Source organism: Fringilla coelebs (assembly GCF_963513975.1).
Source record: "Fringilla coelebs genome assembly, chromosome: 10".
Taxonomy (NCBI): Eukaryota; Metazoa; Chordata; class Aves; order Passeriformes; family Fringillidae; genus Fringilla; species Fringilla coelebs.
Genome location: NC_140036.1, coordinates 9,643,610 through 9,668,789, shown reverse-complemented (window position 1 = coordinate 9,668,789; position 25,180 = coordinate 9,643,610). Strand labels below are relative to the sequence as shown.

The 25,180-nt window shown below is 46.0% G+C and overlaps 1 protein-coding gene across 1 annotated transcript in view; it reads left to right on the top strand.

Moving 5' to 3' along the window:
* Nucleotides 1–1,168: 1,168 nt before the first annotated feature.
* IRS1 (insulin receptor substrate 1) overlaps nucleotides 1,169–25,180 on the top strand; it is a 48,715-nt gene continuing 24,703 nt past the window's right edge. Inside the window, exon 1 of the mRNA XM_084212189.1 lies at nucleotides 1,169–5,708. Within this exon, the coding sequence (XP_084068315.1) occupies nucleotides 2,152–5,685 (3,534 nt within the window). The 5' untranslated portion in view covers nucleotides 1,169–2,151 and the 3' untranslated portion in view covers nucleotides 5,686–5,708. The remainder of the gene's footprint in view (nucleotides 5,709–25,180) is intronic.

Here is a 25,180-nt window from a genome sequence, read left to right as displayed (position 1 = left end):
AGTTTTAGCTGTTTCAGTGGGATTTTTCACCTTTTGACCAAGCAACTGCTCCTCTCATATAATTGTACGGCCACGATCGGTGCAGCAGCAAACTTTGTAGTGCAGATGCATTAGAAAAGCCTCCAACTTATTTATCCCGTATTTGGACCTACACAAATCCAAAGGAGAGTATACTTTGGTATTTAATTTTAACCTGAAGAGTAGATGAGAGCACTGCTGTGGCGCCTTCACCTCCGACCAGCTGCAGTCAGTCTGCTCGGGTAGGGCAGTGCCAGCTCAGGGCGATTAGAGCCCCGCTTCCCTCCCTGCTGTCCAGGGTGACCCATCCTAAGTGGCACCAGGGAACGCCACAAGCACCCCAAAGCCCCAGCCCGCCCGCCGAAGGCACAGCCCGCAACCCGCCCGGGCGCTGTCCCGCAGAGGGCAGCATTGAGCAGCGGATGCGGCCGCAGCGCTCCCGCACTTGTTCCCGGGGCAGAGTTGCGGGCGCGGCACGGCCCCGGCACGGCCGCTCCCGCTGCACGCTCGGTTTAATCTAGCACGGAGCGACGCGGGGAGACAAGGGACCCGCTGCACAGCCGGTGGCGGGAGCGCTGCTGGGGCCCGGCCTCGCCCGCCATGGAGGCAGCGCCGTGCCGAGTCCTCCCTCCCGCCAGGCGCCTGCAGGGGACCGGCCGCGCTGGCAGCGCCGGGGCCGCGTCTGAGCCCGAGGAGCGGAACGAGCCCCGGGCAGGGCGGGCGCGGCCCCACGGCCGCAGCCACAGCGCCTCCGCTGCCCTCCCCTCCCTACGAGGCCGGCGGCAAGGGCTGCGGGCGGGCGGGAGCATCTCCCCTCCCGGCCGGGCCCAGGAGCCGCCACACTGCAGAGGCCGCCGGCGGCTGGTATAAAAAACACGGCGCTGAATGGCGTCTACGCCTCTTTACTACGCGCCGCGCCCCAGCCCGGCCGGGCGCCGCCGCAGCCGTGACGGACGGGCGGCGGCACCAATGGGGGCGCGGCGGCGGCGGCCCCGCGGCCGCGCTGAATGAGGGCAGGGCGGAGGGCGGAGCGGCGGCGCTGGCCGGGAGCCCGGCGGCGGCTCCGGGGATGGTCCACGCACTGGCGCCGTCACGTGTTGTTCTCCTTGGAGTGAGCCTGAGCCGCGGCGGCGGGCGGAGGGGGCTGGACTGCCGAGCGCGGCCCCCGCCGCCTGTTTTGGTGCGGGGCGCCGGGAAACTCCGAGGAGAAGGCGGCGGAGAAGGAGCCGCCGCTGCGGTGCTCGCTCCCCCGGCGGGCTGGGGCACGGGAGGGGGCCGCGCCGCCGGCCGCTGAGGCGCTGCCGCCTGGAATGAAGAGGAGGAGGAAGAGAGGATGTTCCTTCGGCACTCGGGCTTGCCTCCCCTCCCGCCTCTGCCGGGCTGCGCCGCGTGTGGAAATGGCACTTTCTCTGCCTAACGAGATGGGACTGAATGGGGTCGCCAGCCTCCTCCGCACTCACGAGCGGGAGCAGCAGCCTCGGCGCTGATATTTGGGGAAGGGGGGTTGTATTGTGGGCGGCATTTTTTTTTTAATTTGCTCTTTTTTGGGAGGAGAGGAGAGAGGGGAGAGCAGCGTGTATTTTTGGGTGCAAACCCCGGACTTTGCAAAACAATCTCCGCCCCCGAGAGGATATTTAATCTGCAACAGAGATCGCTGCTCGCGGAGGCAAACTTGAGCCGGGGAAGGGGTGCAGGGAGCGGAGGAAAGGGACCCGCGCCCCGCCACCGGCCCCGCCGGAGCCCGACCCTTGCAAGGGAAGATGCGTTTTTCATTCCCGGCTGCTCATTTTGGGACGAGACTTTCGTCTGGACTGATCGGGACTGGACTTTTTAAGGACGAGCTTACGCGTCTAAGCGCGATTTGGGCATAAACAGCAACACAAACTCTGATTTGGTGCTGGAAGCTGCCTCTGCCACTGAACAGCTGCTCTCACCCTGCTTCTGTCCCTCCCCCGTCCCGTTCTCAAAAGAGGATCCTGAGCTATTTTGCCTTTTTTCTTTTTTTTTATTTCTTTTTTTTTTTAATTGTTGTTGCATGAATTTTATTTTAGGTGGTTGCCTTTCCTGGCTGGCTTGGCTGTTTTGGGGTCTTGCAGACTGCGAGCTGCAGTAACAATTCCACCACCTCTCATCATGGCCAGCCCCACGGATAATAACGAGGGCTTCTTCTCAGATGTCAGAAAGGTGGGTTACTTGCGCAAACCCAAGAGCATGCATAAACGATTTTTCGTGCTGAGGGCAGCCAGTGAGTCTGGACCCGCCCGGCTGGAGTATTATGAGAATGAGAAGAAATGGAGACACAAGTCAGGGGCCCCCAAGCGCTCCATCCCACTAGAAAGCTGCTTCAACATCAACAAACGGGCTGACTCCAAGAACAAGCACCTGGTGGCCCTCTACACCAAGGACGAGCACTTTGCCATTGCAGCTGACAGCGAACCTGAGCAGGAGAGCTGGTACCAAGCACTGCTGCAGTTGCACAACAGGGCCAAGGGCCACCATCACCTCCATCACCATCATCACCACCACCACAGTGATGTCACTTTTGGAGGCAGCAGCACAGGACTGGGGGAAGCAGGTGAGGACAGCTATGGTGAGATAGCCCCTGGTCCAGCTTTTAAGGAAGTTTGGCAAGTAATTCTGAAGCCTAAGGGCCTAGGCCAGACAAAGAACCTGATTGGCATCTACCGCCTGTGCCTGACTAACAAGACCATCAGCTTTGTAAAGCTGAATTCAGATGCGGCTGCTGTGGTGCTGCAGCTGCTCAATATCCGCCGCTGTGGCCACTCTGAGAACTTCTTCTTCATTGAGGTGGGACGTTCAGCTGTTACTGGACCTGGTGAGTTCTGGATGCAAGTGGATGACTCAGTGGTGGCACAGAACATGCATGAGACTATCCTGGAGGCCATGCGAGCCATGAGTGAGGAGTTCCGGCCCCGTAGCAAGAGCCAGTCCTCCTCAAACTGTTCCAACCCGATCTCTGTGCCCCTTCGCAGGCACCATGTCAACAACCCTCCACCGAGCCAAGTGGGGCTCAGTCGGCGGTCCAGGACTGAGAGTGTCACGGCCACTTCTCCTGCCGGTGGTGGAGGTACAGGTGGCAAACCCAGCTCTTTCCGGGTTCGAGCATCGAGTGATGGGGAAGGCACAATGTCAAGACCTGCCTCTGTGGATGGTAGCCCAGTTAGTCCCAGTGCTAACCGGACTCATTCACACAGACACCGTGGCAACTCCAGGCTCCATCCTCCACTCAACCACAGCCGGTCCATCCCAATGCCTTCCTCGCGCTGCTCTCCTTCAGCCACCAGTCCAGTCAGCCTGTCATCCAGCAGCACTAGTGGCCACGGCTCCACCTCAGACTGCCTCTTCCCACGAAGGTCTAGTGCTTCAGTTTCTGGCTCTCCTAGTGATGGTGGATTTATTTCTTCTGATGAGTATGGTTCAAGCCCGTGTGACTTTCGCAGCTCTTTTCGCAGTGTAACCCCTGATTCATTGGGACACACCCCCCCTGCCCGGGGTGATGAAGACCTCAACTACATCTGCATGGGAGGGAAGGCCACCTCTTCTTGCTGCAGCCTGGCAGCGCCCAATGGCCATTTCATCCCACGCACCTGCCACCCTCAGCAGCAGCCCCGCTATCCTAGTACACCCTGCTGTCCTCGAAGTGGTAGTGAGGAGGTTGCCGACTTGGAGAAGGCATTCAGAAAGCGGACTCACTCTGCAGGCACTTCGCCCACCATCTCCCACCAGAAAACACCCTCACAGTCTTCAGTGGCCTCCATTGAGGAGTACACGGAGATGCTGCCTTCTTACCCCTGTGGCAGCAGCAGGCTGCCCTCCTACCGCCACTCAGCCTTTGTGCCCACTCACTCCTACCCAGAGGAGTGCCTGGAGATGCACCACATGGACAGTGGCCATCATCGGACCAACTCTGCCCCGCACACGGATGACGGCTACATGCCCATGTCGCCTGGTGTAGCCCCTGTGCCCAGTGGTGGGGGGCCTCCCAAGGGTGGTGACTATATGCCCATGAGTCCCAAGAGTGTGTCAGCCCCGCAGCAGATCATCAACCCTGGCAGGGGTGGCCGCCACCCTCCAGCCACAGTGGACTCTAATGGCTACATGATGATGTCTCCCAGTGGCAGCTACTCCCCCGACAGCAGCTCTGCGGGCTACGGCAAGATCTGGACAAATGGTGCCGGCCCCCACCCAAAACTCTCAGTGGAGAGCAACGAAGGGAAGCTCCCCTGCGGCGGCAGCGACTATATCAACATGTCCCCAGCCAGCGGCTCCACCACCAGCACTCCGCCCGACTGCTATTTCGGGGCTGCGGGGCAGCCGGGGGTCGAGGAGGCGGCTACCGTCGAGCACCACAAACCCATCTACTCGTACTTCTCTCTGCCCCGCTCCTTCAAGCACGTGCACCGGCGGGGCGGCAGCAGGCCGGCAGGGACAGCCGAGGAGGGCAGCCCTCAGCCCCGCATCGCTCTCGGCTCCAGCCGCCTCCTTTACGCGGCCGAGGACTCGTCCTCCTCCACCAGCAGCGACAGCCTGGGCGGCGGTGGCGGCCCCGAGGGCGGCCCTCCGCCTCAAGCGCAGCCCCCGCGCAAGGTGGACACGGCCGTGCAGACCAAGGGCCGCCTGGCGCGACCCACGCGGCTGTCGCTGGGGGGCCCTAAGGCCAGCACCCTGCCACGGGCCCGGGAGCAGCCCCCGGTGCTGCTGCCCCCGGAGCCCAAGAGCCCGGGCGAGTACGTGAACATCGAGTTCATCGCCGGCGAGAAGCCACCCTTCCCTTCGGCTGCCCTGAGCATGGCCCTGCCGCCGCCGGGCAGCGAGGCCGCCGAGGAGTACATGAACATGGAGCCGGGGCCGCCGCGGGCCCCCTGCCCGCCCGGCTTCGCCACCGCGCGGGCGGCCCGGCTCGGCCGGGACTACGTGGCGATGCAGCGGGGGGGCGCCGCGGCCGCCGGGGGCTCCTGCTCGGACTACGCGGACAGCCCGTCCCCCGGCTCGCCCGCCCGCCTGATCAGCTACGCCGAGGTGCGGGGGGGCCGCGCCGGCCCCGAAAAGCCCCCGCCGGCGGCCGCCACCGCTGCGTCCCCGGAGCTGCCGCGGCCGCCGGCAGAGCTGTCGGCGGCGCCGCCGCGCTCCTCCTCCCTGCTGGGGGGCCTGGGCGCGGGCAGCGCGTTCACCCGCGTCAGCCTCAGCCCCGGCCGCAACCAGAGCGCCAAGGTGATCCGCGCCGACCCGCAGGGCGGCCGGCGGCGGCACAGCTCCGAAACCTTCTCCTCCACGCCGAGCGCCGCCCGGGGAGCGGCGGGCGGGCTCGGGGCACCCTTCCCGTGCGGCGGCGCGGGGGGCGCCGAGGAGGTGAAGCGGCACAGCTCGGCCTCCTTCGAGAACGTGTGGCTGCGGCCCGGCGCGGGGGAGGCGGCCGCCCGCCGGGACCCGGGGGTCGCGCCCGCCCTGGAGAACGGGCTCAACTACATCGACCTGGACTTGGTGAGGGACTGCGGCCACCGCCGCCACCACCACCCACACGCCTCCGCCGAGGCGAAGCAGCCGCTGCCTCCGAAGCCCCCGGGCCAGCAGCGCGGGAGTAGCCACTGTGGCGAGGATCTGAGCGCGTACGCCAGCATCAGCTTCCAGAAGCGGGAGGAGATGTAGGAGCCGGGCGCCCGCCGGGGAAGGTGAGCCGGGACGGGGCGCGGCTCCGCTCGGGGACTGGAACGACCGCGGGGAGGGGGCTGGGGCGGGGGTCGAGGCTGCTCGTGGCGGTGCCTTCCTGCGGGCTGGGAGTGGCCGGCATCGTCCCCCGGGGCAGCCATGGGTTGGGTTGGTTTCGTTGAGCCTTTTGGCCTCACTGCAGCATGTTTAGTGGCAGAAGTGTCCCGGAGTGCGGCATCCCTGCGGGTGTCTCGCCGTTGGCCCGCACCTGCAGGGCTGGGGAGTGCTTCCAAAGCAGCTTTGGACCCTCCTGTTTAGCCGGGGGTACACTACTCTGCTTACCGTGTTACCACGTTTTTTTACTTTTCGAAATTAGCAGTGCTTCAAAAGTCTGGGAGAGGGGTGTGAAAGCGAGTTGCTTCTAGTATTGGACTGGAAGCAGGAAACTCCCAGTCTAATCCTCCTTTGGTCAGTGATTGTGGCCCAGAGTAGAGCAGTAAGCCCTGCTAACACGTGCATGGCTAAGGGCATCTACCTCACAGGGCTGTGACCAGTGTTCATTCAGTTTCGTTGGAAGGAGTTGTGAATTTGGAAACAGACTTCAAAGCCTTTAGAACATTGTATCTATCACTTGTGTTAGGGTTGATGTCTGTGTGGCTGTCCCTCACCTGCCAGTGTTACAAACTGCAGGAGAAGTGAGCCCTATGAACTGTGGTTTTAGCATTGACTAATGTGTTCTGCTTCTTCCTGAAGCTTTTAATTTTTAATTCGGGAAAAACTTCTGCCAGGTTGTTGCACGTTCATTACAGACGTGTAAGATGAGTAGGAGCATTGTTGGAAGCAGTGTGATGTTTCTGTTGAGTGGGAACTTCATGCAGCACAGAACAATGTCTCTTGTTAAGAGCTTATAAAGTACAGCACACCTGTGTCCTTTCATGAAAGATGAAGAGTGCTTTGTTTTGGTGCAGGAGAGTACTGGCAGATAGTTATCTAGTAAATTTTGTCATTCAATTTTAATAGTTTCCTACATACCTGAGCAGCAGCAATCACAGTGCTTAAAGCAGTTATAATGACTAAATGGGGGGTGAATTAGGGGGTGAATCTCATACCACTGTTTACATTATCTCAGTATTTCTGTCACCTGTTGGCTGTGCTGAAGGGAACATTGAGGGCTGGTGTTGGTGTGATGCCTGGGATCACATACTTTTCATTTCTAGATGTTTTACATCCTTATAAACTGAAAAAAAGCAAAACAGTCTCTTCACATTTGCTGCTTGGCATTGCTGCTGTTGCCCATTAGAGCAAAGTAATATTAAGTCTTTGTCTTACATGACCTATGAATATTAGGTTAATTTGGAAGTTTGAGGTGGGACTTAGGATCAGTGCAAATATTGCCAGTCTGGTTCAAGTGGTAACTGGTAGGAAATGGTAACTTTTGTGGCTGACAGGACTGTGCTGAGTGTTGCCATACATTATTTGTGACTAAATGTACTCAAATTTACACAGCCACACCTTTTCTCAGTTCGGGCATGTGCTTGCAAGAGTCCTCTTTTTGAAGATGCCTCTTGTTACCCTGGGAATCCATATCTGCTTAGGACAGCATTGGTGTTGTGAATTCTTCAGGAGCGGACTTTTGCCGGAGGATGCAGCATGTTCTGTACTTAAGTCACTTTGCTGGGAGCATCACTGTTCCCTCCCACCTGTGCAGTGTTGACACTGGAGAGTAAGTGTGAGAGAAGATCCTTGGTCAGTGTGTGGGTAAATAAAGACTATATGAAGGGTATGAGAAGGCAGGTCTGGGGGAGCAGTGTCATAACTGCTTACACAGTTTTTTTCCAAATGCACTGCTTTCCTTTTGCTGTGGATAACTTGTTTAATTGAACTATGTGTCATCTTTAATATAAAAGCAGTGGCAATGCTCTCCATGGTGGTGTTAGGTAGATACCTGTTGTGATTACGGTGTTCAGTGAAAGATTAGGATGTGGAAGACCTGATAAAAGAACTCACTGAAAAATACTATGCAGATGCTTTTAAGGGCAGCATTGTGTAAAATAGAGTGTAATAGAGTAATTGTTATTTGAAGTTGGTTCTTATTTCCCAAAATTTGGATTGGATTGAGGAGGCACAGCTTCTGTGAGGCAAGGGAAGAATCAGGTTGTAATTATATGGGGAGTTTGAGCCATAGCTGTTCCTTCTCCCTTCCCACTGTAAAGCTTTGTTGGTTGCTTGTAGCCTTCTCAGACATTAACTGTTAGGACTCTTGTTTCCCAGGTTAGATTTCTTCCTGTCGACTGAAACTGCTCTTGTAAAATTCAGCCTGACTAGCTCATCTCTTGAGTGTGCTAAGGAAAGAAACCCAACAATGTTTTTTTCACACTAAACCGTTTTTATAGTTATTTTTTGACATGTGCTTGTACCTTTTTTGCTTTGGAGGTAAAACTTAGGTTTGGCAGGAGACTTGTTCTGGGTAGGTTGTACCTTATGCCATTCCTAAGAAAACATGCCTGGAGCTGAATGATTTATGGGACTACTTGCACATTCCTGAAAAAGTTGTTGAGCGCCTTCAGCCAAACCATTCACCTGAAAACTCCACAGTTCCCCAAAGCTTTGCCTGCCTTTCCCAGCAAGCAGCAGAGCAGCCTGTGCCTCCTTGGCCAGCTTCTCCTGTGCTCCTTGTGGCAGCTGAGGCTGTTCAGGCTGCAGCTGAGAGCAGGGAGATTGTGGTTGTGGTTTCTCCTGTTGGTGTCTGAGCAAGTGAAAGAAGGAAAAGCTACTTGGTGTGTTTGCAGGTACAGTAGAGAGGAGAAAACATCTAGAGCTGGGAAGGGAAAGGTGAAGCTGCAGGTTTCAGGGCAAGCGCTGGGGAAGGCTGCACAAAGTACTCTTAGTTACTCTTTCTCTTTCCTCTCCCTCTCTTTCATGGGTTATTATTTACACTTTTAATCTTAGAAGTGGCAAAGGGACTGTACATGTTGGTTTTCTTTTTCCCTCCATAGAACAATCTTCCACCCCATCCCAAAGGCCAAAACTATCTGGATAGTGCTTGTTTTATCTGTTCTGGAATTTTCTGTTGTTGCCATCTACAAGACAATGACCCCAAATGTTGGCTATTCATCTCCTAACAGTAAAATGACTGATGCTGCTGCTTTGATGCAAACTACCTGACTCCTGTCCTTTTCCCTGCTCCCCTGTCTTTCTCTGCCAGCTGCCTCCAAGTTGTTCAGCATGAGATTCTGAAGTATTTTTAGTCTCTTTCAAGTGTAATTATTTCTCCTAACATTAAGGATCCTGGCTGAAATAATCATGTTGTTTCCCAAACTTCATTGAAAAACATTTCTCTCTCACCCACAGAATTCCTCTGCACTCTCCAATCCCATTGCCTTCCCTGTCATATATTCTTGGCTGTTTCCCAACAGCTGGCCCTGCCCTAGCTCTCTTCTTTTTTCCTGTTAGAAGTGCTGTAGTTTCAGTGCAGTTCTGTGTGCTCTCCTGCCCAAACCTTTACCTCTGCTTTAGAGAACTGGGTACTGTTGTGTGTGTCTAGCCTAGCTGGTGACTCTTGGATCCTCTGATGAGTGGCCTTTTATGCTGTAGCTGGAAGGCTTCGTTGCTGCAATTGCCAAGTTGTGCTGGGAAACACCAGCCCATGACATGGAAAAATTGAGGGGAGAGAGCAGTGTAGCCCGAAGGCGTTTTCCTCCTGCTTAGAGTTTTGCATGCACAGATGTGGTGGGCTGGTCCTGGCTAGACACCAAGTGTCCACCAGAGCCGCTCTATCCTTCTCCTCCTCAGCTGGACGGGTGAGAAAAAGATACAACAAAAGGCTCATGAGATAAGGGCAAGGAGAGATCACTCCTCAGTTACTGTCCTGGGCAAAACAGGCTCAACTTGGGCAAATTAGTTTCATTTATTACCAATCAAATCAGAGTAGGATAATAGGAAATAAAAATTAAATCTTAAAACACTTGTCCTCCATCCCTCCCTTCTTCCTAGCTGGAGGGAGCTTTACTCCCCATTTCTCTGCCTCTTCCTCACAGCAGCGCAAGGGTATGAGAATGGGGATTTTGGCCAGTTCACTGCATGTTGTCTTTGCTGCTACTTCCTCTGCAGAGCAGTTTCCTGTATCCACAGTGGTCTCAGATGTCCTCACTCCTCTCTCTGGCTGCAGTTGTGCAGTTTTTTCCTGTTCCTAAGTACATAATCTCAGAGGTACTGCCACTGTCAGTGGCACTGCTTAGCCTTGACCAGCAGCAGGTGAATCTTGGAGCTGACTGACAATGGCTCTGTCACACATGGGGGCAGCTTCCAGCAGCTTCTTGGAAGAACCACCCCTGTAGCCCCCCGCTGTCAAAACCCTGCGCGCAAACCCAAGAAAAGAGGTGAGCAGATGTTGTGGATATGCTGTGGATCCTGCTTTTGGAGTGGCTGTGAGAAGGCTCCTCAAATGAGCAGGGGTTTTGAAGATGAACTGCTGATGACTTGTGTTCTGAGTATATAGTCAAAAAATATTCCAGAAAGGAAACCATTAGATGTTGGCTCTGGAGGAACAGGAAATGCAGTAGCAGGACAGTAGAATGAATTCAGGTATCTTGCTTTGATCTCCCAAGCTTCAAAGCTTCATTTCCATTTTGTTGATGACTCTGAGAACTCCTGAATGTAAGTGCTAATAACACAGAACAGAATATGTGTAGTGTAAGCAAGTGGTAACTTGGCTCACTCTAGCTTTGATGCTGACTGTTTCACCTACTGCATGGGTGGTTTGGGATTTTTTGGTGATGTAAGAAAATGGAAAACAGTACAATGGGAATTTAGCACAAGGACATCTATAGGGTTGTTAGACTTTTGCCTGTATCCACTTCAAGCAAAACGCTTCTAAGGGTGGAACTAAATTTTCATGTGGTTCTCATGAAAATACACATGATAGGAAATAGAAAATTGCTCGTCATTCTTCTACTATATACTTGGGTTTTTTGGGGTTTTTTTGGGAGACTGCTTGCTTTTTTATTCCTTCATAGTTTTCAATAGTTGTGTTCTTTTTCTCAAGTTAAAAACTTAAGGTGGAACAACAGCAATTCATAAAATCATAGGATATCCTGGGTTGGAAGAGACCCACAAGGGTGCCAAAACAAGACTTGTGCAGTTGAATTAAATTTCTAGGGGCACGTTGTTTCCCAAACTGAAGAACAGAAGTTTCTGTAGTTTTGGGTCAGCACCAATGTAAATATCAGCATGTTATGAAAGTTTTTCATGCTTTTTGGGTATTACTGTAGACAAAACAGTGCATTTCTTACTGTATGCACACACCAGTTTTTCCCCACACCTAATTATTTGCCAAAATTGAGCCTGTGTCTCAACATACTTGCATATTTGCAGTTCTCCTGTTTAACAAGACCACAAGCTTATAATTAATGGCTTTAGGTGTTTCTCTTTTGTTTTCCTGGCTTGAAAACTGAAACAGAATGATTTATAAACAAATTCATATGATTATGAGGTACTACCTGGACATCTTTAGCACATGGTTTTCACTTTTAGTTAATATTTAAGCTGTTTTTTGAATGTGGTTTAAATTTGAAAATGAAACAGGACATTGAAGGGTGAGCATGATGCTGATTTTTAATAGCAACTGTAGGGAGATCATAAATTTTCTTAGATAACACTTGTAAATAGAGAATTACAGCTTGTTAATAAAATGCAGCAAGCAACTGTGGAATGGTAATGTAATTTGACCAATATCTTCAGTATGGTGCATCGTCTCAGGACAACTTTATGATAGCTAAAATTTTATATTCATTGTGACTGTACAGTTTTCATGACTTTCTAAATACATGAGTGCAAGTATTGAAAGTAAATTTACTTGAATAGTCTTTTGAACAAGTAAGTGTATAATAGCTTGTTTGTAAAGAAAGTGGGGTTTTTTTTCCCAGTTTGTTGAAGCTCTGAAAGTTAATCTGTTCAGTACTGATTATTACATGAGTAAAGTCACATAAGCTTTAAAAATAATTTTGGTGTCCAATGATATGGGAGAGAAATAAATATTATTTTAAAAAACTAATTTGACTTTAGGTTAAATTTCTGTGCCAAGTTTCAATGAAAACTAATTATTGTGTTTGATTGAGAATTATGAAATACTCTTAAAGACAAGAGGAAAAAGGAGGGGAAAGCTGTTCATGGGACCTGTGCTGTGACCAGGAGAGACTGAGGGTTTCTGGCATAACATAATGGGGAACTTGAGGTGAAGGCTGGGGAGCACTTAGAGAAACTGGTATGGGAAAGAGGTGGAAATGAGAGAGAAATTACTTGGGAGACACACAAACTATGGCAGGATGATGTAGATAGAGAGAATTGCAAGGTGTTTGTGATCTCAGGGGAACTGGGATGGTGATATTTGAAAGTTGGAGGATGAGTATAAAGAAATGTGGAGAGCCTGGATATACACAAAGAGTTTGTTTTAGAGGTGCTTATTTTGCATGGTACTTCACTTTTCTGAAGGTGTTTTTCCTTCTGTATTTTTTTCTATATCTTTATTGCAGGGATGAACACTCTGCTTAGGAAGCACATGTAGTCCTTATTTGTTATTGGATTTTTAAATTTTTTTTTTAGTATTTGGTTATCTTGCTGACCTTAACAGGATGATTTGCTTAGTAAGGCAAGCAGAATTTACCTCCAGCTCTCCTTTCCTGAATTCTTTGTCTTGCAATATCCCTGTCACAACCACAGCAGTAAACCACAGATAAAAATCTGAATAAAGTACAAGATAAATAAGAATGAGGGAATTTTAACATTAAAACTCCTTGATTTTATAAAATACAGTAGAGATGTATTTTATAGGACTATATTCACACAGGTTTTTTTAACTGCAGCATTTTCTTCTTTACAGTCTACTACTTGGACAGTTACAAATTTGATTGGGGTTCATTCGTTTAATAATTTGTCTTATGGATTAGTAAGTATAGATTCTCTTACTTTTTAAAATTTAAATAATATATTGTAAAAGAAAACTTCAAATGACAAAGCTATTCTGGCTTGTTACAGCAGATGTGGTTTTCATTTTGTAGTAAGAGCTGCAACACAAATATATTAATACTGACAAATGTGTCTGAATTCCCAACTTGTCAGAATGGTAAAAGCTGGCTTTTGGTCATCTGTACATGATCTGATGTGTTACAGTACCAGTTCATAAAAGTGAGTAGCATTATTCTATTTTTACATAATTCTGAGGCTTTGATAAGTGGTGATTATTATTTTGACTACATGAAATAGAGATAGCGAAGGAGAGACATTGGTAACTTGAAAAAAAAAGATTCACAAGTTTAACAGCTTTACTCTCCACTTACAGAAATGATGTGAAATTTAACAAAAGCCAAGGTGTGAACAGATAAAGGAGATTTAAATAAGCCTGGCACTCTTAACTAACTAAAGGATGTCTTGATATATATCTCTCTGATCATGCTTGACATATCTAGGTCATGTTCTCTGAAGACTATTATTAGAGATTTAACCTTGGGTAATTGTGAAGTGTATTTTCTTCAGAGTAATTTTTGATCAGGTCGATGAGACAGTGGAAGTCTGTGTGTGTTCAAGTGCTTGTAATAATTTGGGAGTCTAGTTGGAAGACCTGGTTTCAGCCACCTGAGCTGGAAGGTGAAATGTACTGTTCCGTGGTCTATCACAGAAGATTTACCTGTGTACATTTTGTCAATTGTTGTAAAATTCTATTGTTTTGGAAGCTGGGAATGTGGAAGAAATGACCTGTTAAATTTTCAAATAAGATATGCTTCAGGAGGATGTTGTGCACCTCACAGCTAGAAGCTGTTGAAGTGTACTTGCACATTTGAACTCTCTGATGATATGTGTTATATAAGGGAGGAATGTAGAGTCTGGGAACATCTACAGCTTTAATTGACTGTGTTTCTTCTTCTTCTGCCTCAGCCCATCCCCTCCAGCCTGTGTAGGATTTAGACATTTTTAACCACTAGGGCACATAAGGATTGCACATGCTTGCTTTGAAATACAGAATCTGTGTGAATAGGAAAAGTGGGAATTAACTAGCAGCCTTGGTTCCTGTCTAGTTTCAGCGGTCTGGCTTTCAGTGTGGTGCACAAATATTTGTTAAGACATAACTATAGGGTAGAAACTCCATAAGCTGGATTTGCCAGTCAATAAAATACTTAACTAGTTTGTGCACTGGAGTCTTCCTTCAGTGGCACAGTTCCCTGAAGGAATAAAGACCTTGAAGCTGGAGTGGAGGAAACTAAGCCAGTCTGATTGTATGGGTTCTGTCTGCCCTTACTTCACTGAATTATGGGATTCAAACCAAACCAAAACAAACTCTCCCATCATTCTCCTAACCAGATCCTGCATGTCTGTACATCACCAGTAACATTCATGTAAATGCTGTGCTGAGAGTTGTCTGTCTTCACTGAGAGAGTAAAAGAACCTGAAGAGCTGTACACGGGAGGTAGAAGATTGAGTTTGTCTCGCCTCTTACAGCACATCTCAGCTGGGGTCTTCTGTTTATCAGTTTGTAAATGACTGCAAAGGAATGGAAGGGAGGTGGGGAGCTTGAAACACCATGGCTGGAGCTGTGACTTGTTGCAGGTCTGACCTGAACTTCCCGTGCCCTGTGCTATGCGAGCGATGCAAAGACACCTCAAGTGACAGCTGATGTGTGCCAGTGAGGGAATCTTTTAGACTAAAACACTGGATGGTAATTAATCTTCAGCCAGCTGGTCTTCATTTTGAAGAGAAGATTGCTGTGTTGGAAAAGAGAATTTTAACCCCTAGAGAGCAGGAAATGAGTGACAGGGGAGGCGTTTTGGCTTTAGAGACAGACTCGGAGCTCGGAATCCTCCTGGATGTGCTGCAGGGGAGTGCTGGTGTCCCAGTAAGTGATGCTTAGGCACTTTGCTGAAATACCTTGGAAACTGCTAGAGCAAGGAGACTGGTCTTCCAGTAATTCCCAGTTTGGTTTGAAGGTTCCTGTGCAAGTGATTGACAGGGTGTTTGGGAGTCACTGTCAGCTGTGATGCTAGAGCCTTCACATAGATATTAACATAGGAGGAAAACAGAAGCTCTTCTCTTTGCTGGAGAAGGCACAGATGTAACAGAATGTCCTTTGCTGAACCTGCTGTGTCATAGGGCTGGTAAAGTCTGCAGCCTTCCCTGCGTGGTACAGTGTGGTTTTTCATGGTACTTGGTCTCTGTGGTGATACCCAGAGAAATAAAGGTTGGGTACTTTGATGAAATGATGGTGGCTGTTCCGTTTCTGACTCATGCAGGCACTGTAGGTAAGTGATGGTGACGTTGGCTGAGTGGTCTCTGAAAAATGGGATTAATTTTCATTTCCTCAGAAGAGTTTGTGCTGTGGTAATTAGTGATTCCTCTCCTGCAATTCCTGATCACAATTTCTGAATTACTTGTTACTTCAAAATAGCAAATGGTGCATTTATGGAGCAGAATGTTATATAATAATGAAGGCATAAACTAACAAGCTGTTTACTTAGTTGAGGCTAAGACAATGTTATCTTACTTTTTTTCCCATTTTGGAATTTATCCACAGAGATTTTCATTTCAGAGTACACTTGTATTTCCTGGAAATGACCAACAGTAGGTAGCTCAGCTTGAAAGTGCAGTCCTTGAAAGAGGTAGTGCAGCTCAGCTTGCCACGGGATTCAGAATGGCTCTTAGATGTCAGTAAGGTAATATATTCCTTATTTTGATGGGAATGAAGATCTGTACTATGGCTACATGAAGGGAAAAATGAGCAGTACTTGGCTTTTTGTAGTGATGGTAAATTCAAACGGAACCATTTGCATTTGGGGAATTGAAAGTGACTAACTGAAATGTTTAGGAGGACAAAAATATATTTTAGGTGGAAACAGCATTGTTAAAATTGAAAAAATTGCCTCTCTTTAACCTGTTACATTTACCCTGTTTCTCTTTTTGACTTCCTTGCTTGCAAAGCATAGGCACACTGTACTTTGCTATGTTACAGTATTTTTAGCATTTGGTCCATTTTTCTGTGTTGCAGATCACAGTTGATGTTTTTTTTCTTAATAGCATCAACTAAACTACAAAATTTAAAAATATATGTTTCTCTTTAAAAGAAAGGGAAATTCAGGAGTACTAAATAATTAATTGCTTGATTGCAGATAAAAAATGAAATACAGGTAAGGAAACCTTAGTTTAGGTGTACTGAAAATTATTGCAAACAAAGGAAACTTTTTATCTCCCATGTGTGGTTCGGGAATCCCAAAAAGCAGGCTGGCTGGCACATCTGGGGCAGGGTCCTGCAGGAGCTTTAGGCAGGTGTTACCAGCTTGCCTTCCTGCAAGCTGGGCTTCCTTCCTGCTCACCTGGGCTGCCTTCACTCCCATCTGCCTGCTCCACTGTTTCTGTGGGCTGGTTCCATTCCGTGAAATGGTAACTGCAGTTAGGCTAGCCTATTCTGTAGTAATTGTTTATATTTCCTAATTTTACGCATAATGGCATTCAGATTTCTGAGAAACAGCAAAATAACAATTAATTAAGTCTATTTAGGAAGCTGTATGTTGAAAACTGTAAGCATTTTTTTCTTGTTGAAAGTTAATATTTGTTCTCGTGTCAGTGTTTTGGAAATAGTCTTGTATTCTGTTGCCTTTATCATCATCTTGTGAACACGATGCATAATGTTCTTGAATGCCTTGGATGTCTTAATATGGGTGGATAGCCATGTCTGATTTACATCTATCTTACCAGTTTGAGATCCAAACGGAGGCAGATGAAACTAAATAGAAGAGCAGTGATGGAAGCCAAACAGCTCCAGATCATCCCTTGTCCTTTTCCAGCTGCTGTGCCCACTCCCTCCTCAACAGCTGCTTCTTGGGAGCAGGAGTTAAAGAAGGGTGCGCTGTGCATGAACACTGGAGTTCTTAAAAGTGAAACAAAACTCAAATGTATTTAATTCTTTTCTGTATGAAACTTCTTTATCTAGCAAGCTCTGCTAGAAGGGGAAAGCCCTGCTGAAGGTGTGCAGGCATGTAGCTAGGGCATGTTTTTTCAGGCCTTTGAACTAGGTTAGGAATGTGTCTCAAGATGGAAGAATGAGTAGTTACTTGGTGCTTTTAGCCTCCGGGCTTGAAACTCGCAAGAGGAATGTTATTGTGTCTTCAAAGCCTGTTTCACACAAGCCTTTGTGGAGCGGGAACTTGGAGAGTCTTTGTATTATCATGCACACAACAAAAAGAGCCAGCCACCCAATTTGATCTAATTGGGCGGCAATGGTGAGATGCTTCTTCAGTAGGAAGGCTCTCGAAAATGGGGTGCATATTTTTAATTAGGAAATACCCTTTAGAGTGAAGGGATTGCCTACACAGACGTTTACCAGCTTGCTAAAACTCTCTAATTATACTGATGCAATTCCCCATATGCACATCCCTTCTTTTTCACCTCTTCCCTATGTAGTGCTTTCCCAGGAAGAAAGCAAATATTTACATTTCTTTTAAATTCTGTTTTGACCCTGAGGTGGTGGTAGCACATCCCTGGAGAAGGCAAGCTGAGGTTGAGAAAGTGGGGTGGTTCAGGTTGAAGTAATTTTTGTCTTGTTTTCTCCAAAATAAATCTGTATTCAGGACTAAATATGCTCTAATATATTAATACTACCTAAATTAAGACAGAACTTTCACTCAGTGTAACTACCAAATGTTTAGAGGAAATAAACCCATTGCTCTAGTGAACATGAGTGGAGTTTGAAGTGCTAAAACCTCATTACCTCATTTCTGAGAACAGCAGCTGCTTGAGTAGATACCCAGAGAAATTTATTTTCATTTTAGTGTGAGTAGCCTAATGTTTATTCAAAACTGAATGAGATCAACAGAAAAGATGGGAAAATAGCTTTATTTTCTTAAGTTTTTTAGTAAAAAAGCCCTAAGAACTCTGCAAAATCAGAAATTTTGAATTCCACAGTAGCCAGGGTCACTCAGTTTCACCTACTAAAGAGATGAGGCTTAAAAATAAGAAAAAAAAAAAAGTCTTTAAATGCAACGTTTATTTTGTTAAGTAAGTTCATTAGGTGTTCAGGGATTTTGTTAGTTTTCATCCTGTTTTTCATTCAAACAGAGGTTGAAAAGTCATTATATAAAATTTAAACAGCTGCTAAATAGTGACCTGTGTTGTCGTTAATTTCATGTCAAGAATCTGCATAAATGTACACTAATAGTATTGTCTAACTAGGGACTATATTAAACGCTAAATAAAAAGGTAAGATTGCAGATCATCATGATTTAGTGGTTATTGGTGTTTGAGAATGACCATTAAGAACATTAAAAAAATAAGTTTTCTCATTTGCTAATCTAAATGTGATTATTTTAATCACTTTAATTTGAATTAATCCACCGTGAAGCTAAGTGTCAGTATGTACATGATAATTAAATGTATTTGAACCAATATAATCATGCAGAAATGAAGGGTAGGCAGAAAGGACCTGGATACAGGATGTTGCCTGGATGCAGAGGAGCAGGAGCAGACAATCCATGAAATGATAGGAAGCTGAGTGGGGGAGAGGTGAGGGCAAAACCACAAGTACAGAAAAGTGGTGGTTAAATGTATTGAAGGGTAAGAGTGACAGACATGCTGTGTAAATTGGCCAGCTCCTGGGTCTTCTGTAAGAGAAATTTCACAAGGTTAGAGAAGGGAAGGTTGTGTAGGAAGGGGCACAGGGGCTGAGTGAGCAGAAAGAGAAATTGGAATAATGCTGGGAAGCTCAGATTTCAGTTGATGTAATTGGACTTTAATGGCTTGAATGATTCATAATCTCTTAGCTTGATAGGCTGTTATAAAATTTTAAACATAGGTATGAATGAAGCCTTGTACTGATAACATTGTGGGATTGCAGCAGTGGAAAGCGTTGATGTGCCAAGAATTGTTAGAGGAAGAAAATTCCTCTAACATACAATGTGTTCGTAAATTTTGTGTAGGCATATTTTGGAGGAAGGTTTGAATGATCCTTCTGCATGAATGGGCTATGAATTATTTTTCACCTAGGTGTGGAAGGAGCAGAATCTCCAATTAATGTAAATTACTGTACCTACTTGAGGTTGGTGGGACTAGGGCAGCATGCCTCAATTTAGGATGTGTCCCTTTAACAGTTTTTCTTTCTTTTTCTGGAATGTGTTACTACACTGTTCTGTTTGAATTAATAGTGAGTCCCTATTAATTTTAATTAGCTATAGTAATGAGTTAGCTCTAAAGGGCTACAAAATTATTTGTAATTCAATGTCTAGTTTATCTTCTACCTTGGTTATTTCATCTTTTCCAAAACTACTACTCCTGAAGATTGGTGAGGTGTTTGATCTGTCTTGATTCAAGCTTGTTTACTTCTTTGTTTCTTAGAGTAGCTCGTCAGCTTTTATTCCTTTATCAAATAACTCCTGTGATGTTAATCACAGATTTGGGTCACATTTCAGCATTTGCATTTGGGTTGAAAGAACCGGTAAAAGCAGAAGATTATTAGCAGGATTGCTTTATATATAGAAGAAAAGAGGACTACAGAACATGTAATGGTAGCCTTTACAGGACTCCTGTTATTTGTAGGACTTTCCAATCTGTTTGTTCTTTTAACTGATGAACTCTTGTAGTAGCATCTTACTGTTCTTCACTGTAACTTTTTGAAAGGTTTTGCTTTGGTTTTATAAAGTCAAGAGTGATATAAGTCTTGAATCTGTCTGGAATCTGTTTCCCTGGCTTTATCTGCATATCCGTGGTTGAATCTTGCAGCTTTTACCATTGTGACTTTCTCTGTTCTGATTCCTTAGGCTCAGTTCATGCAGGTACATCTGAACTAAGCCAGGGAGAGCCCCAGTAAGTGCAGGCAATCACTGCACTTCAGAAGCAGAATGCAGGACACAGGTTTACCATCAGCCTAAAGAAGTGGAAGGCCACACTGTTGTTTCTATCTTCTTGAACATGTATTCCTCTAGAGGGTTTTTTGGCATCCCCTGAAGAGCACTTGGGAATGTATTTAGGAGGAAATCCGGAACCATTTCTCTAGACATCAGCTAGCTCCTAGTTTGGTTAAAACCAACTGTGAAACCCCATCTGTTATATTCTTTCAGGCAGCAAATCTTCAAGTGGAATACCTGATGTGATTAGTGCCTTACACTGCCCTTGAAACCACACTTGTCTTGGCATACACTGCTGCTACTTCTGCCTCTGCAGAAGCTGTCTGAGATTGTCTGCAGGGTTGCTGTGAAACTGTGCCATTAGTGAATTGTGATCCTGACCAGCTTCAGCACCAGTCACTCAGCCCAGGGAGTCTTTGCAGGTGTGCTGGGTGAGAATCTGAGAGGGTTTATCAAAGTGAGTTTGCTTCTTCACTCACCCTGAAGGTGCTACTTTGAGGTAGGAATGCAGTGTAAGTGTATTTATACTATTAGAAAAAACCCCACTTCTCAATTACGGCTTGTTTTGGTTTAGGTGGTCCGTATCTGAGAAGACATCTTTTACTGCCAAACTTGTGCTTGCTGCTTTAGTATTCATGCTAGTTTAGCTGTCTGTGTTAGTCATCTTCTCAAGCAAATATTTTCTGCCGAAACCCAAATCCACACTGACAAATTAGCCTTTCTAGTTTAGATAAGGTCATATATATGTGGAAAATATTTTCAGGTGAAAATGAAAACATATATGTAATGGCTTCAGACAGCTGTCTTACCGACCTTCTGCTATAGTTACTCAAGATGTCATATGAGAAACAGGCAGGGTTCCCACCTTTCTGTCCCCAATTCTCCATCAAATTTAGTGATTCGTGGAGGATTCAGTTAGAAACTGACTCCAGTATTCAATAAGTAACTGGCTGTGATAGAAGGAAACATCAGTTTCCCTAAAACATTTCCTACTGGTCTCACAGCAATTCAGATGAGTCTGTGGAAGAAAACTTTTGTTCTTTTATTTAAAAATCTCTTGCATGTTTGTCCCCAGTGGTGTATTACAAAACTGGATGTCTGTTGTCTGGCACATGTGTGATTGTACAAACAAAACTTTCTTTTAACTATTTGTTGAACTTCTGGCATTATGATCTACATTAAGAAGTAACCTCTTAAAGACAACTCTGCCTTTCTGCTGCTCTATGCAATGTTTCCAGATGTATTTGGGTACAGTTAGAACATTAAAGTACTCCAAGCTTTGGTTTTTCCCTTTGCTTCAGTTTTCTAACACTTTCTGTTTTAAGCCTTATTTATTAATAAGTGTTACTGCATTCTGCTTATTTTTTTAAACTACTGTGTCATTTATTTGGCAAGAGAGGAGGAAGATTAAAGTTCTCTTTACCTCTTCCCCTTCTCTCCAGTGAAATTTTTGATTGTTCTGTTTAATGAGTCATTTTCTCTACAGCTGAAGTTAATTTAGTGGCTAATCCAAGCAGTGAGTATCTTCTGAGTGAGGAAGTGAGAGAACTTTAATTCTTTCCCCTCTTTTCAAATACAAAGGTATATCTTGGGTGTTTCAAAAAAAAAAAAAGAAACCCATGTAAGCGAGCAGTGCCTGTTGGAGGTATTTTATCATTTAACAATAGGTAACAAAACATCCATTGACTTCACTGGAGTGAAGTAAGTACTACAAGGGGTGTAGGTAGGGTTTGCAGTGGTGTACAGCTGCTGTATGTGCAGAAATGCTCTTTTTCAAGGGTTCTTTATCTGTATGTAAAAGCTGATAGTGAATGCCATTGAACTCTTAGTTGCTCTAATTCTTTCTTTCCTGCCAAAGTGTATGTGTGCATTAGAGGGAGTTGTGTGCTCTGGGCTGTTGAAGGCAATCTGGTCAAGAGCATTGTTTTCCAGAGAAAAAGGATAATCAAAAATTTGAAATTAAAATCACTTGTGAAATACTTCTGACGTGTATGTCATAGATTTGTAAAATCTGTTTCATATACTTCTGTTTGCTCAACATGGGGTGTTCTGATTTGGCTGAATAGTACCAAGTTACTGTGTGGCAATGTCCTCACACACAAGGCTTTGATTAAACATGAAAAAAATATTAAAGGCTGGCCTACATACAAGCTTACACAGAGAAACAAAAAGTGTGAATTAAGGAAGATAGCATTTTTATACAAGTGTTTCAATACCATGCATAGTAGTGGCTTGTCTGAGCAAATGAAAGGGACAGCATAGAGTGAAAGATTCATTTAGACCTTTGGGGAAGACACAGAGACATTTCATACCAGATCAGGGTTATTTGAGTTTTGGTTGTTTTTTTTTTTTACAACTAGGTATAATTTTAACCAGGGTAAGTTCAGTGACTTTGTTTGCTCATGTGGACCACAGGTATGCATGGCTATTCAAGGTTCAGTCATCAGCTCAACTTCCAATTGATTAAAGCAGAATTCCCCCTTGCCCTGAGCCCCTGTGCCTTTGGTTGCCGTGTATGACACTGTATTCCTGTGTTCAGTCAGCTTGCTGAGCTGAAGTTGCTGTCTGATTTGGGCCTCCTCTTCCCTGGAAGAAGAAGGGGGGGGATACTGGGGTGGGTGTGGTTAGAGTCCTGTCTCTGAACAGCCTGTGGACAAGGGAGAGTTTGTGCTCTGTCAGTTCAGAGCATGAATGGGACTTGTACAGGAGGAGCTGCACGAGGGAAGCTCTGGGCATGCTTTCACGGCTGCTTTTTACACTGTCATTTTGTAGAAGGATTCTTACCTCAGCTCCCATGCTGACTCCTCCTTTGCCTCAATATATGCATTCCTGTAGCTGAGCCAGGCAGCTACCTCAGGAACTAATCCAGGCTAAAAGTAACCAGGCTTAGGGAGGGCAGAAATCAGAACTCAGATTCATTTCACTTCATTGCTACAGACCCTAGTGCCAGGGCAAAGGAGGGGATGGTGTGTGTGGTGGGAACATTTACAGCAACAAGGAGACAGGCTTGTACAGGCTTCAGGTAGACATGAAACAGTGATCATCATCTCCTTGCAACATTTTCATTCATTTTCCAGAGTGGTTATTTCATTGGGCCAGAGCAGTAATAATGGTGTGAAGCAGAAGGGGCTTGTTTTTTTCCTGCATTAGGATCATAAAAACTTTCTAACTCTAATGGCTGGAAGTGAGCCTTATGCACAAAGGTTCTTTTGTTTTGTTTTTGTATAAACCCATTTGACGTTAAGCAGCCAAATCTCATCCTTTATGGTTGGTCTAATGCGTTTTTTAGAAGCTACTGTGCTTCTTGTTTAACTTCCCCAGCTCCAGAAGGCTACATCTCCTTACATGGTCTTGTCTCTTACCTGCTAAGTCAGGGATACCAAACCAGCACTAAACACCTCTGGTTAGAAGTCTGAATTGCTTCTTAGGAGTGATAATTACAACAATAATTTTTCTGTCATTCAACTATGGAGAGTTCTCTGGGTTTTTTAAAAAGAGATTTCCAGTTCTTAATAGAAATGGGAGTGATTGTGCTGAATTTTTTGAATTGTGTAGTAAGGTGAGGGGATTGTTGTTGTTTTGGTTTGTTTACTCTTGAATAGCTTTCCTGAAAGGCTTTCTGTCTGTTCTCTCTGTGCTTAAGGAACCATACAAGCTCTTGCTCCTTGGGAAATGTGTCACTGTGCGCTCTCTGTAGCAGATAGGCAAGAGAAAAACCCCAGTGAATGAGGCTTATAGTGTAAGCTTGTCAGAGTACCAAGAGCAGGTGAACTGATAGTTTACCTTACCTGCTATTTGATTTGGAAGTGCAGGCCAGAGATCAGTAGTTTACTGAGCTGTTAGGTGCTAGAAGGGGATGCAATTTGTGCCATAAGGTAGATTCTAGGTTTTGTTCCTCAGATCTGCAAGCAAGTATTTTGATTTGAAATCTTTGCCATCTTACTGTGTATTTGAAAATTAGGAGCAGATGCAGGCTTAATTTTTTTTTTTGCAACAAAGATTAAATGATTAAAGCTTAAGACATTTTTCCAAAGAAGGAGAAATATTTTGTTTTCCCGTCATATTTTAGGACTAGAAAGATAAAGGAGAGGGAAAATAATGAACTTCAAAAAAATCTTTCTGGATCTTTTCATGAAATGCCAAATAAAAAGCAGAACCCAAAGACCAAAATTAGTTAAGGAAATTTTTAATTAAAAAGAAGGAACCTAAAAATTCATGCATGGAATACCTGATGGGTAGCCTTTGCTGTGGGCTCAGTGGGCTGAGTTTGGAAACAATAAACTTGTAATCTGAGGCCTCTGACCATGAAGGAATTGATAGAAGCCACAGCACTCTAGCCTGCTGCTCATCTTCTCGCCATCCAAATGATAATGCAGTGAGGATGTATTTCTAAAGCTTGAGATGAACAGCAGGAATGAAAATATCCAAGCACAACTCCAAACACTCTCTCTGTTAATGTTGAGTGTCCTGCACTGCTAAAGGTAAGAAGTCTCACCCTTTGGATGGAAGTTCTCAGATGTGGGCATTGGAAGGATGTTGAATAGTTGAAGGATGTGAATAGTGCAATTGCAGCCATATGTTCATTAATTAATGAGAAGTGGCCTGTGTGTGGCCTTTGGTGAGTTGTACATGAGTCTCACAGCATGTTGAGAAACACTCTGATGTCATTTCCCTGTGCTCTGATGTATCTGCTGGTCTCTTTTTTCCTTCCCTGTAGGTGTGTTGGGGCAGAGACTGTCATTTTCCTGTTTTTGCAGCAGCCAGGCCTTGAGCTGTCACAGTGCAAACAATGCCCATGATCATTATCACTGGTTCGCACTCCTTATCACTCCTTATCCCTGCACTTCTCTACAGCACTGGCTGAGCCCTGGCTGAATGTGTGTCGACATTCAAAGTCTCCATAAACCCCAAATCAATAATCCTCATCTTGTTCAAAGAACTTGAGTTGTTAAGCTTTCTCCCTGCCTCCGTCCTGGTAGCTGTTTCTGCCAAAACTTGTCCAGAAGTGCAGCAAGATGTTTTTCAAGCCTGTCTCATTAAGGTTGTAACCTTAATGGTTACAACCTTATTGAATTTGGTGTGTACACCAGCTTCCTTTCCTCTGTTTTTAACATTAAGTCTTGTGTGTGATTGCTTTCATTTTTCTGTAATCTGTCTTGCTGATTGGTTTTTAGGAATAATGGCAATCTTAAAAGGCACATCTTGTATTATTTAATAAGAATTGGATCCTTTTTTAGCATCAAGTGATACTTTGTCACAAAACAAATGACAGGTGATCTGTCTTTTTTCCTGCCCACGGTTGTTGGGCAGCTTGTGAGGAAGGCTCTGTGTACCTGAAGTGAGCTGCAGTGCAGCAGAGGTGAGACCAACAGGTTCACTCCCTGTGAAACAGCTTGGAACTGGAGCACTATGGAGAGGAGAGAAACAGCTTCTAATTCTTTAATTTTATGACCACTGTCATCTAAATTTAAATCTTCTGTGATTTCAGGGATGATGAAACCAGATAGCTTGGGAGGATCCTCCTTTGGGGCACATGAGAGAAAGCACCAGCCAGACAACCGGTACAGACAAGCAAGAGGCATTGAAACACACAGTGATCACTCGAGCTGTGCAGGAGG